The sequence below is a fragment of the Zootermopsis nevadensis genome, unplaced genomic scaffold, assembly GCF_977971745.1.
Source record: "Zootermopsis nevadensis isolate Lab colony 2312 unplaced genomic scaffold, Znev_1.0 Znev_ptg000020l, whole genome shotgun sequence".
In the NCBI taxonomy this organism is placed as follows: Eukaryota; Metazoa; Arthropoda; class Insecta; order Blattodea; family Termopsidae; genus Zootermopsis; species Zootermopsis nevadensis.
The window spans coordinates 6,183,862-6,197,537 of record NW_028259152.1 but is presented as its reverse complement, the minus strand read 5'-3'; the positions used below and the strand labels follow the sequence as shown (position 1 = coordinate 6,197,537).

At 37.3% G+C, this 13,676-nt stretch overlaps 1 protein-coding gene across 7 annotated transcripts in view; it reads left to right on the top strand.

The window, feature by feature from the left end:
- hiw (MYC binding protein highwire) overlaps window positions 1-13,676 on the top strand; it is a 123,096-nt gene that overhangs the window by 92,384 nt on the left and 17,036 nt on the right. For 2 of the 7 annotated variants that reach the window (XM_087352123.1, XM_087352124.1), the window contains exons 42-52: window positions 3-147; window positions 996-1,226; window positions 2,294-2,516; window positions 2,820-3,016; window positions 3,334-3,411; window positions 4,781-4,873; window positions 7,810-8,048; window positions 8,955-10,730; window positions 10,955-11,153; window positions 12,160-12,383; window positions 13,360-13,509. In XM_087352123.1, the coding sequence (XP_087208249.1) occupies window positions 3-147; window positions 996-1,226; window positions 2,294-2,516; window positions 2,820-3,016; window positions 3,334-3,411; window positions 4,781-4,873; window positions 7,810-8,048; window positions 8,955-10,730; window positions 10,955-11,153; window positions 12,160-12,383; window positions 13,360-13,509 (3,555 nt within the window). The remainder of the gene's footprint in view (window positions 1-2; window positions 148-995; window positions 1,227-2,293; window positions 2,517-2,819; window positions 3,017-3,333; window positions 3,412-4,780; window positions 4,874-7,809; window positions 8,049-8,954; window positions 10,731-10,954; window positions 11,154-12,159; window positions 12,384-13,359; window positions 13,510-13,676) is intronic. The other 5 variants (XM_087352125.1, XM_087352129.1, XM_087352126.1 and 2 more) reach the window with 5 other exon arrangements.

The window sequence follows — 13,676 nt, the reverse complement described above, 5'->3', positions numbered from 1 at the left end:
AGGTGGTTAATGGAGAAGGAACGTGGGTGCAGCTGGACAAGGACACTATGAGAAAGTTCTGCTTTAACACGGAGGGTGAGGCTTGGTCTTTGGCCCTTAGCCGGAGTGATGTGGTTTACTTGAGAAAGGATGGTGTTGTGGATGAAGGTATTTAACACATTTTAGTGTAAACAGTCTGAGGATATGAATATTAATAGTGTAATTTATCTGTTTATGTTGCTGTGGTTCATTTAAATGAGGTGTCAGTGACTACAAGCATGTATGTTCTATTTTTACCTTACCTAATCTACATTCACAAATAATGCCAAAGTTATTTTTCAATCTAACATACATCCACAGGTGATGTCATAACTATTTCATGGTCAGGTTTGAAAGAATTTACACTCTTTTCCCATGTAACATACAGAAAAATATATCTTCTGCCATCTTTTGGCTAAATTTTACACTGCAATGTTATAATTTTTTGTTTTCGCTATATACCACCAAGTTTAGTAGTAGTAGTAGGATTCCATATATAGTTAGATTTCTGCTTTCCAGCATGTACTTCAATGTTGTGATGTGTGGCATTCTGTTTTCTGAGGACTTTGTGTATCCACAAGATAATAATGCTGTTTCTCTATTAATTTTTAAGTAAATCAAAGTTAGGAAAAATCTATCAAGACCCTGGATATGTAATTGCTATACTTTTGTTTTGTAAAGTGCTGCAAAAACCCAGCCTTGTATCGTTAGGTGATTAAAAGAAACTGTTCTTGAGAGGATTGTATCTTGTGAATTTAGGTGGGAGTCCTTTTCGTTGTTTTGTTTGTGAGGAACATGTTGACGGAACATCTTATCTGTGTCTATTCTGAAGTATTCATTGGAAGATTTAATATTGTTAACACAATATTTTCTCATTACTCTGATGAGTGTGCTTACTCTTTTTGACTTTCTCTTTTGTAAAGATACCAGCTATAGATACCTATTCTGTACTGAACAATACTGTATTTGTTTTGCAGAGTTTACAGTGGAAGATGGGACTCATATAGATGAAAATAGGTTTTCGCCGCACAAAAGAGGATTTGATTTCTCCAGCAATACAAATGCTACAGCATTTGCTTCAGCAGATGGCACAGGTTTCAATTTTGGGTCTGTCATGCCTTTCAATAAGGATACTCCACAGTTGGGATCAGCAGGCAGTAGCAACATTAACCCTTTTGTGTTTGGAGCATTTGCACAAGAGAACAAATGTAAGAATCCAGCAGCTCTTATGAAGTTTCAACTACATAGGCTCAAAGCTGCAAATATTGAATATTGTTTTGTTTTACTTTGTATTATTGTGATTGAAGTCTCAAACCCTTTTTTCCATGCCTCCATGTGAACAATGATGAATATGTGGATGAGAGAAGTTTTCTGAGAACAATGAAATTGCTGAGACAGCAAAAGAATTAGTTTGATGTGTTAGAAAAATTAATGTAAAATAAATAGTATATCATTTGAACATGTCTCAAGAAACTCTACAACAAATTTTACTGTCACATCAAACATGAGGAAGGTTTATGTGAAAATGGTTGTAGCATTATTGTGTTTGATTAATCAGGAAGAATGAGTAGGATTTGAGGTCCTTACAGTGGTGAGCATGAAGATGTCTATCTTCTGGGTTGTAGCACCATGTAGTCTGATAGAAGTTTACCAATGCTTCAGAGGTCCTAGCTGCCTCCATAATTACCCTGATGGTGGAGACAGCAAGGACCTCTGAGAAGGTGGTAAATTTCTACCAGTACTACAACCCAGAAGACAGCCATCTAGGAAGAATGATGATTTACCTGTAGAATGTAATGTAAGTAAAATTGTAAGATTTACTGATGCTGGAATTTGACCAAGGAAATATCTTCCCTTGCTTTCATATATAGGAGTTTAGAATGTATACTTCTCCTTCTTCTTCTGCTTCAAGGATATAGGCCATTGGCCTATTCCCAACTTAATGCATCCTCCCATCTAGCTATAGGTCATCCGATATTTTAGTATCCTCTGGGTTTATAATTTAGTAATATTTTTGGAAGTCTGTCTGTTGACATTTTCAAAAGATGTTCATACCAATTTGCTTTTTGCTTTTCTGTTCTCTCAGTTAAATAGAATGTATACTTTCTCATTAAAATTTGATACCTCATATTTTGTTGACATTGACTAATTCATGTATTCTTAATATTTTAATAGCATACCAGTTTTATTTGAGGGTTAGAATGAACTTGCAAAATGGTGGGATATTGTCTTATATGGTATGTGGCTCATGAAATTTATAATAATTCCTTTTCAGTGGGAGCAGCTACTAAAGACATCCATGACATCCTTCATGTTCCTGATGGGAAGTGTGATAAGCCTGAACTGTCTCCAAAACCCAGTCTTCCACAGTCAAGAGAGAGAAATCGAGACCGAGAAAAGGAGAAAGACAGAGAAAGTGGGAAATTTTCTGCGTTACAGAAGTGGTTGAAAGGTGAAGAGGGGCGACATAGCTCAGAGAGGCGAGGATCTTCTGGAAGGTTTGTCATTTATTGGTGACTTACGGGTTAAAGCACAGATATATTACACTTTGGCAACTCATGAACATTGTTGGCATGTAGAAAATGGGGAGAAAGAGCATTACAGTTACCTTCATAACGTCTCAAAAATCTGTGAAGTGTGCCACAGGATGAATTTTAGGATCACTTCAATCACTACCGTTGAACTTAAAAACTGAGTTGTATTTCTGTAGAGCGTATATGTGCTTACAGACTTACATGTGTCACAAGCTGTAGTAAATGGAATGAATTAACATGTACTTCTGTTTATGTTTTCATTTGTAGAGATCTACCTCCAGAGTTAGTTGGTGTATCAGTAAAAGATCTAGTGAAAGCAATTGGAGAGAGTCGAGCTAATGGAAATGGAGTTACTCCACCTGGGACTCCAAGGCGTACGTCTCGTAGCTCAAGTCCTAAGGCCTGCCCAGGAGGAGGATTGTCTCCACGACTCAGTCGCAGCTCTAGTCCTGTATCAATTCCAGGTAAGAAGCAGACTATCATATTTATTTCTTTTCTCATCTTGCTTCTCTTAAAATAGTTGCCTTACTGTTTGTAATATTATTAGTATGTTATAGATATTCTGTTAAGAACATACCCAAGTCTCAGTGATGTGCAGGCTTTTAGGTTTGTTATTGAACTGTTCCATGCTAGTGTCACTGTGACACATTTATCCGCATTTCTTAAACTGCAGTTTTATAGTATGTAATGGACATATTCCAAAGAGCGTAATAAATAACTTTGAATGATAATAACATAATACTTGGGTGAAATGACTTCCTTGTTATCATTTGCCGCGTAGCTCCACTGGGCAGACAAACTTGTGCAGGCACTGCTCACTCCCTTAACGTTCCAGCAGGCAGTGTCCCTAATGTAGCAGGTATTGTGCAGTTCATGTCTTTCGCCTGCCTCTCTCATTATCTCTGTCTGGTTTATTTGGTTTCTGCCACCTCCATGCTGCTTGTTTGGGTGACTGGAGATACATACATGTTTTCTCTCTTTCTTTCTTTCTTTCTCTCTCTCTGCAGTGTTTGGATTGAAAATGTAGTGAAAACATTGGTTGTGTAGGAATGAATACAGGAAAGTGATTACTTTCCACCAAATATTTTGCTTGAATTTTCATATTAGAGAGGAATTGTAAAAAATATATAGAGTAGGTGGATGCTTCATATGCTGAAACCTTGGCTCTGTGGTTTGTAATGCTGCATCAACAAGTGAAGTACTAAGTAGGATTTGAGGTTCTCACAGCAGTGAGTGTGAAGATGGTTGTCTTCTGTCTTGCAGTGCCATGTAGTCTGGTAGAGCATTACCAGCATTTCAGAGGTTACTGTTGCCTCCATTATCAGGGTAATAGCACTCTGCCAGCACTACAAACTTGAGGACAGCCATCTAAATGAAGTATTGGCCATGATAAAATAACAATTTTACAATTTAAGCACTGCTTCAATTAGTTGATTATGATGAGACTGCTTTTGTATGCCTTATGTTTGCTAACTGTTGTGCACAATTTCCATTCCTTTCGAGCACAATTTTTTTATGTTGTTTTCTATAAATTTATACTATTTTGATTTCATGTATTTTCTGTGAAGTGTATGTCAGCAGGTATAATTTTTTATGTTATTACCATTTGTGAAGCCCAGAATGTTGTACTACTATTACAAAGTGTATATATATAGGTTTGATGGATTTATAGCGCAAACATTAGTAGCTGGAAGTACTGTATAAAGAGTGCAGTTTCAGTGGCATTTAGTTTGGTGCACTGGTATAAAATGGAAATAATGTTTTATAGCCTTGTATTTTTCTTTCATAATCATTGTAACTTGTAAATGAATAACACTTTGATACTATACATACACACTTTTGCTTCTCTAGCATTCTTTTATTATTGTTTGAAGTTGAAAGTTAAAAATGTATGTTGGTATAAATTGAATTAACAGTATAGAAATGAATATTATGGTATTGTGTTTGTTGATAGATATAAAATATTGAATTCTGTGGATTATATTTATATGTATTATTTAAATAGGCCTATAATAAGGTATTCGGTCAATTCTGATCAGTATATTCTTCATTTTGTCTACATCATTGAAGAACTTCAGGTTTACATACATTTTAAACCTTTTGAGTGTGACTAAAAAACTTTAAAAATTCCTGTTTGTTACTTCTTGGAGAAATTCTTAGATCTCCAGTTGTCACATTAGCCAGTTAACTTTTGCTGCATTGACAAAACTTTGCTGGCTCTCCACTAGGTGGCAGACCTGTGGTAGGCTTGCTACATGATAGTGCTAGCAGCAGCCCTCAAGCCTACGGCTCCCCTCGTAGCATTGGTCTCTCACCACTAGGTAAGCCAGTGGCTTGTTTGTTCTTGTCTGCTGGCATTGCTTGGTGTTGTTAGACATGTGTTTAGGATGGAACGTGAAAGCCTTGTGTGCATATTAAACACTGTATTAATTAAGAGGAGGTAAATAAATCATTATAACAGTGTTCAGCACTGTCATTGTAATGTCTTGTATCCTTGAAGTAAAATTTACACATAGATGCAGTAGCTATAAATTCATAACACTAAATAAACTTCCAATTAATACATTCTTATTCCTAAAATAGCTGATACATGTCACCTTTAAACATACAATCACCTTTCTATTTGCACCAGAAGATCTACATGGGAGTTTTTTAGTCTATTAATGGCCATGCTGTACATTTTTTTTGCAGTTATTTGGGACATTACTTTCTTACATACAATATTTTACAATAAAAGTGGCTGTCATTCAGAAGCTCTGTGTGAAACTGATTATGTATATCACATTAACCCTTTAAAGACAGTGGTAACTATATGCCCCACTTGCTTCAACAGTCAGTGACTCTTCATTTTTTATTTGTGGGTTTTGTATAATCCTTTATGTAAACAAGGATTATTTCCTTAAACAGCTTTAACATGTTGATCTTTGTACTGAAGTAGAGTTGCATTTTCTTTGTGGGTTGAATTTTTGAATATTATTTAGAAGAGCTTTAAGTTTGAATGGGTAATTGAGAAGCTAATAGTAAGCTCAGCTAGTCAAGAAAGTCCTCATATTTCTCATTTAGTCATTGTTTCGGTATAAAATTTCAAAAATAAATAATAGCAACATTAAAAATCCAGGTTTCCACTAGATATATAAATGGTTGACTAGATTGCTTTGTCAAAGTTTTAGAATATTCTGTGTTATGTTCCAAATCTAAAATATGTTAGTTAATGTGTGTCTGTACAGGAGGACTTCCATGTTATAGAATGTAGTGGGGATCTGTGTGTGTCTGAACTATTATTGTACATGAACCATAGCATTCAATTTTTTGTTTACATTTCTGTTTTATGTATGTATTATCTTGTGGATGCAATTAACATTCCTCAAGCTTGGTCATGGGATCTGTCATTGTATTGGGTTAATTTTCTTGTAACTGCTTGGTTGCCTGTTTTACTGCTTTTTTGAATGGGGGTTGTTTTACTCACATGTTGTTCATGCAGTCTCTGAACATGAATAGCATGATTCCTTCTCCTGAATTTCCACCATTTGCTATGCAGGTACCCCAACCTAACTTCATCTGATCTTTGGGAATATAAAAAATGTGTGGTTATGTTATTAATATACTCTGACAGATAGCTGTGGCATTTTTTGGAAAATCAGTGGCTCTGCAGAAAATATTCATTTTTGTATTGAATATATTGCTAGGGTTTACTTGGCCCCATGCTGCTGCATTTTCTATGTGGATAAAAAAAATATCGTTATAAAAACCTTTTCAGATTTATTTATTACACTTTACACAACAATGGGGACTAGAAAATTAACAACTGTCTCTGATATTTAACAAAACATGTATTCTGTGCATATATACTCACAGGATATTGCCATCTTCTGAGCAAGTTTATACAGTCATACTAAATGTGTGATGATGGGGAGATTGCATATTTGGTATTTGAATCTGTATTGCATTTCTGCATGGCATGGTATATGTTATCAGTAAATGTCAGTATTGACCCTCCTCTTTGTTTTTAGAGTATGCATATGTATGTGTTTTGTCTGTTTTTGTGCATTTTTTAGCAGCATAGCACACCGTTTTCCATGTTTAATGTAGGATATACTGATACTGTTTTTGATGTAATGTGCTTATATTAGTCCCTGCGATTTCCAAAAGAAGTTAAAATATCTTATGAATTTTATGTAAAGATCATTAAGATTTCTTGATAATTGTCTGTTTTTTTACTTAAAATGGTGTGGTTTAGGAACAACATTAATAATACATAACATCATAACAACAATTTGAAAGGTGGTAATGAAGCCTGGAAATTAAAAAAAAGAGACACTAAATGACCAGAAATAGCTCAAATGACATTTATATGACCTATTTTAAGATTAAGAGCACCAATGAAATATCCAATGAAAAAATTAAATGTATAAAATATTACCAGTTAAACTGAATAATACCCAAAGAATTGGGTTAAATAAATACATTATGAAGACAGGTGCTAAGCAAGCACAGGAATACAAACTTTTGGAGCAAGAAGGTCATGGACACCTGGAAAATGATGGAGAGAGTAACTCTGGCTAGAGTATGCAAAAGAGGTAATTAAGCCTAGTTTATGTTAATGGTAAGATGCGTGAAGGATTAATATTTTCATGTTATGAGACCTTGTTGTGTGATAGGAATGCTAGTTTTCCTGCAGTTATCCCCAGAAGCAGATCAACTGAACCATAATTTATAAAGGCTGCTGGTATGTTTTGTGTGCTTGAAATACCATTTGTTTGAGGTTATATTAAAAGGTAAGAACTGTCAGTGTCTAAGAGAAGGTAAATGCTGAAATAACGGACAGTGAGGTAACTGTGTCTTAAGTAACGTATCACAGATCTAGGATAATTACCACCACTACAGCCATAGTTCTCATTTGTCATTTCTTTAAACCCTATCCTAAATATGAGACTGAACTTCTGAAATAGAAAGTGAACCAGTACCATGTTGGTGTATGTCAAATCATTAATAAACCTTTGCTGTATGGGAATAGGGGATTTAAATCCCCATATTATGGGGTATCTGGCTGAACATTACCTTAAGGTTTAATGGTATGCTAGTTTGATGTTTGGCCAGCTGCATCACATGGACAGTAAGGGTTAATATTTGAATTATAGTGCTATTAGTTAATGATAATGTTTGGATGATATTTACTTTTGTATTGTTTCCATGCACTGTTACAGTTTTTAAATAGTAGTATACAGGTGTTATTTATGACTTACCATTTGTTAAACAGTATCAGGTGCCATGGTAGACTCGCAGCACAGTGCTGTGTCTCATCGGCGTGGCTCTACACAAAGTGATACAAGTGCTCTAGTGAGTAGCCTTACTCATGACTTGTCCCAGTCTCCCAGTGGATGTACAACAACAGCCAACACTCGTGATCTATCACCAAGTCCTAGCAGCAGTTCCCTACAGATGCGCTCAGACGGGAGTCCAAACAGCACACCTGGCACACCTAGAAAGAATGAGCAAGTGTGTTAAATTGACCCCGTGGTTACTTTAAAATTCATAATGTATAGAATAATTTCTGTTGATATCACACTGTGCATTTAATTTCCACAATGTATTTTGGTATTTGAAGTCATTTCAGTTTTTGATTTTGTTAGCTTACCATTTTAATTATTTATTTGAGACTTACGTAGTTGAGTTATGAGTCTTTTCATGCTGATCATTTTCATTTCACACAGGTTTTCCATAACAGTGACAACTTTACAAATGATATTTATCTTGTGTTCTCTTCTGAGGGTCAAACATTATATCCTTGTTTATTTTCTTGTGGTTTTAAGTTGTCACTTCTGTTTGTGCATGTCTTCACTTGGTTCATTCACTGTAATCTTGGCCTGTCCACAGATCTGTTTCTTTTGGTTTCAATTCCATTTCCTTTTTGGGAATTCTGTTTTTCTCATTTGCTTTATATGTCTGAACTGCATAGGTCTGCTTGTTTTGCAAATCCTCTTGTAAGCAATCAGTTTGCATTATATTCTTCACTTATTTATTCTGAAGATATCTGTTTTTGTACCAAGAGCGTAATTTTGGTTGCCTGGATTTTACTTATTTCCTGTCTGTAACAGACCATGTCTCTACTGCTGATGTGCTACACAATCATCAATATTATTGTGTAGATACTAATCATATTATGTGTGACATGACATTTTGGGTATGAAACATTTGCTTGTGTTAATGTATCACATTTACATTTCATGAATGGGAAAACATTATCCTGGATGGCAGTTAAAGGTTAGGTGGGAAGAGTGAGAAGGCTTGTATTGGGCCTTTACTAACAGTGTTCTTTTAACTATTTTACTGCATACTTTATGTAGCATGCTAGTTATGGTCCTAGTTGCATACTATGCCTCCATAAAGATCCTTTTTCTGCAGGAAACATTGGGGTACAGTCCCAGGGCAGTGACTCAGACTGGGACCCAAACAAGTCCTGAGAGTGTTGCAGCCAGCATGAAGGGCCACTTTAGCATTGGGGCTAGTGGAAACAAGGAAGAGCGACTGTCTCCAAAGCTGGGGCGCAAAGATCGAAGTGGCACAGGCAGTAAGGCACGCAGTAGCAAACGAGCTATGTCACCTGCACCAACACAACAGTCCAGCTCCAACCGTGATCACAACATCACTCTTACAAAAGAGCCAGTGAAGGAAGCTGTAAGCCCATCTATTGCTGAGAGTTTGAGAGCCATTTTTGCAGCATTTCTATGGCATGAAGGAGTCGTACATGATGCCATGGCATGTGCGTCTTTTCTCAAGTTCCATCCCAGCTTGCCAAAACAGGGAGCTCTTGTTGTGACTCGCCAGCCTGTAGGAGGTGCAGGGGGTGGAGGAGTTGCAGAAAGGAGGAGATCTGAACTTACAAAAGAACAACGAGCACGCCAGCGGCACTCAGTTGAAGTTAGTACAGCAGGAAATTACCTTCATATTCAGCCATCAACACTAGAAACCCTGACAAGATCAGCAGCAAATGCTAATGCAAACCGAAACAGAGCCAAGAAGCAGCATGGAGAGGCTGTGATTAAGGAAGAGAGCGGTGGCAGCAGTGGTGGTGGTAGTGCTGCGGCAGCAGGAGATGTTGTTGACAAATTGGCTTCTCTTCCTGAAACTTCTTTTCACACAGTGGCAGTACTACCTCCAGCTCTCAAGTCCCTGGTATACTTGTGGGAGGAGTTGAGTACCAACTGCCTGCAAGCCATCATGCAGCAAGTTGTTCTGCCCAGTCCCACAATGCCAGCCAGACCTACTAAGAAGTCTCTTAGTGCAGACAAGATGGTTAGTGCCATGGGCAGTAAGGGTTTACAAGACAGTAAGGAGCAGCGGGGGGCCAATGAGAGGGAAATTAGTAGTAAGAAAGCTGGTCGCAAGAAGAAAGAATGGAAACCCATGGGACGGGTCAACCTGCTAGGGGAAGTAGCTGGTGGGCTAGCAGGTGGTGCAGCAATGTTAGGAGCAGGAGTGGGGGGAATAGAGAGAGAAACAGTGTGTGAATTGTGTGGAAATATGTACCCACACCCTGTCACGTACCACATGCGACAGGTTCATCCCGGTTGCGGAGGTCATGCGGGAGGAAAGGGCTACAACAGTGGGGGAAACTTTTGTGTGGGTTGGGCTGGGAACTGTGGAGATGGAGGTGTTGGGGGAAGTTCCTGGTATCTTGTGTGTGACACATGCAGAGAAAAATACCTCCGATCCAAGAAGCAGAGTGGCTTGCCTGGTAAAGATAAGTCTGGCAGCAGCAAGAAGAGCAGCCTAGGGAGAAAGAAGTCAGCAGGTCCTGGTTCATCTTCCAAGTTGCTATCTCCTACTGCCAGCTCAGCTCCATTAGAGACACACATAATCATGAGAAACAATGCTATGTTTCTGCTTGACCTTGCTAGTGCTGCAGGTTCAGTCTTTCCTTCTCACCAGCACAGGCGAATCTCAGTCAACAACATGCCATCAGTTTCAGAAAACTACAGTCCACCAGATCCCCCTGGACCATTTTCACCAGCAGGCCCATTTCAGTGTCTGCAGGCACTTGGCATTCACCCGTCACAGCAAATACATGAAGACCAACAGTTCTTGGAGGAAACATTCAGGAGGCAGACAATACAACAGAGTTTGGTGGAAGCAGCTTTCAGTGGGAATCTTCATCTTGGTGCTCCATTAGGATTACGGGTATGTACCTTGACTTTGTTTCCTTAACTACGTGCCTTACTGTTTTTTTCTTACATATTTAGAGTCAAGAAGAAGCGTATTCTTTTAGTTAAATTTGTGATGTGTGGAAATAAATAAAGGAATGTAGATCAGTAATTTTTTTCAAAACATAATGTAATATAATAAATTTAATGTACTGTAAATATGTTATTTAATGAGTTTTGCCTATCTCATTATCTGTTTAGCCATTGTCAGAGGGCCCTCTGAGTGATAATGAGAGTGAAGGAAGCAAAGGACGTACATTTCATCGTTCAGTCTCAATGGGTACAAATGGTGCCCCATGGAGCAGAAGAGAGGGTGATGGACGTGTCATCATGATGCGAAAACGAAACAACAGCAGTGGAGAGATGGCCAGCGGTAAGCCACTCTGCTCTTTGTGTGAAGGTATTGTTTTATTTTATGTTTGAGCCACAACTCATTAATTTGTACATGTTTATGATTTTGATGTCCCATATTCAGTTCTGGATTAAAGTACTGAGGTTTGGAAATAAGGATGAAAAGATACTTGAAATCTCATTCTGCCATTCAAGAATAACAGAGATAGTGATGTGTATGAAACTCAGTGGTATACTTTTTGGATGTCACATTGGTAGCTGACATTTCTCATATGCCACTTTCTTGTGTCTGTTGAGACTTGTCTATTTATAATACCTTGGGTCTGAAATTGACTGTGACATGTCTATTATTATTTGTAGTGTTTTCAATAATAGACTTGTATCTTAATTCTGAAGATTTGTGATGATGGTGCATTGTTGAAGCAATCTAATTTCTGGACATTATCCATTGTCCCAGTTTTAATAAAACATGATGTGTCGGAGATTGGAGCCTATCTCCATCTTCAGGTAAAAACCTACTATGTTGGGCCCAATCGACAGAACTAGTCCGTATCTCCGGACACAGCAGTAGTGAAAGTTGTGGCATATAAGCTAGGCGGGACAACACATACATGGGACATAAGGAAAAAAAATCATTCTCCAAGAATTACACATCATAGAACAGGTACCAACTCCTGTCTATGTTGTGTAATGTGTTGTCCCACATAGTAGGTTTTATCTGAAGACAGAGATAGACTCCAGTCTCTAGAACGTCGTATTTTATTAAAACTGAGATGATGGATAATGTCCAGAAAGCAGTGTGCTTCTGTAGACTTGTATGTTTTGCTCATTGTTACAAAGCTTTAGTGGCCATTTCTGAATCAGACAAAAGAAATAAGGAAATTAATAAGTGAATACAAAAAAACCATAGGAGATTGCAGATTTGCAAAGAACCTAGCCAGAAATATTTTTATTCTGTTTTTGGGTGGCTTTTTATTTATTTGCTTATTTATTTATTTTGAAAAACTTTTTATAGTTTCAATTGTATAATGATACTGTGTTCATTTTCCATACAGATGGTGGCTCTTCACTTCTCTGTTACCCATCAGCTGCCCTTCAGAAGTTAGTTCCATGCATGGACCAGTCTGCTATTGTGTCAGAACATTTTAAGGGCTGCATGTTGGACATTCTGAATCGCCCAGTCATGAGTTTCCTGTTGCAGCAGCATAACTTGGAAGCTTTGCAGCTGGCCATGAGACAAGCTTTGCGGAAAGCCACATGTCGAGTCTATGCAATGCAGGTAAAAATATTTGGAAACTGCTACATGTTAGAGGGTGGGAATGGAATACTTGAACGGGGAAGGAAGTCTGCAAGAAACTGAGTCCACAGAAATGCTAACAGAAGGTGACAGCCCTGCTCACTGTTGCAGCGTGGTGGATATGAGACTTAAAATATTTAATTAATATCTTTATTAAGAACTCAATGTCATCAACTTAGTGTATATCTTCACAGTCATCATTTCATGATTGAAACTCAGTTAGTAATCTCAATACTATTGTTGCTATGGAAACCAAAGCCTCCGTAGGTCCATCAAATTTTTGTCCATTTCCATTCAGTTCATTGCTTATTCTGTAACAACTGTGAACGTTTCCCAGTTTTCATAGGTTAACACATGGCAGCCAGTTCTGCTACAGTGTAATGATTTTGTTAAATAACCTAAAAGAAGAATTGCTCACAATGAACTAACAGTGTTTTCGTTTCTTACACTTTTGCTATGCTGTGTGTTCATAACTTGAGGGTTTTGCTCATTAAGGGAGAACACAGATTGAGGGTGTTTCAGAACTCCATGCTATGAAAATATTTAGACCTAAGAGGGATATAATAACAGAATGGTGGAAAAATTGTGTTAATGATATGATTTATATTTTAAATGTTTTACCATATATTATTACAATGATAAAATTAAGGAGAAAGAGATATGTAGAAGTTCAAGTTCATGTATATTTTTGTTCTTTCTGTATGTGGTTATTTGAAAAACAGATATTTGTTTCTGACAGGATAAAATGTTATAATGCATTCTGCACATGCAGTAAGACTCTAAAGCAGTCTAATGTTGCAGATCCCTGCTTCAACATCATCATCATCATCTTCTTCTTCCTCCTTCTCCTCCTCCTCCTAAAATGTTTCCATTTCAAGAGGGCAGTCTATTGCAGATCTCTAACTAATCATTTAATTTGTTATTTTTTAAAAATACATTTACTGCTCTATCTCAATAGGCTTTGAATTGGCTTCTTAGAAGTGTCACTCAACCTACATGCCTTCATGATCTGCTGTGGTGGTTTGTAGCTGCCCTCATGCCAGCTCCTCCTGACCCTGATGCTGAGGGTGAGGAAGACAACAGCAGAACTGATAAGAAGGATGAGCATGTGAGAAAGGAATTTTCCTATAATTACTTTCAGTTACTTAAAAAATTATAGACATTAATCTTTAAATGAAAGTGCATATATCTTGGAGATTTGGGAGGAATATTACCTTAATTAATGTTATTTTATAAGTAATTGTTAGAAGTCTTATTCAAGAGGCTGTAGCTTTT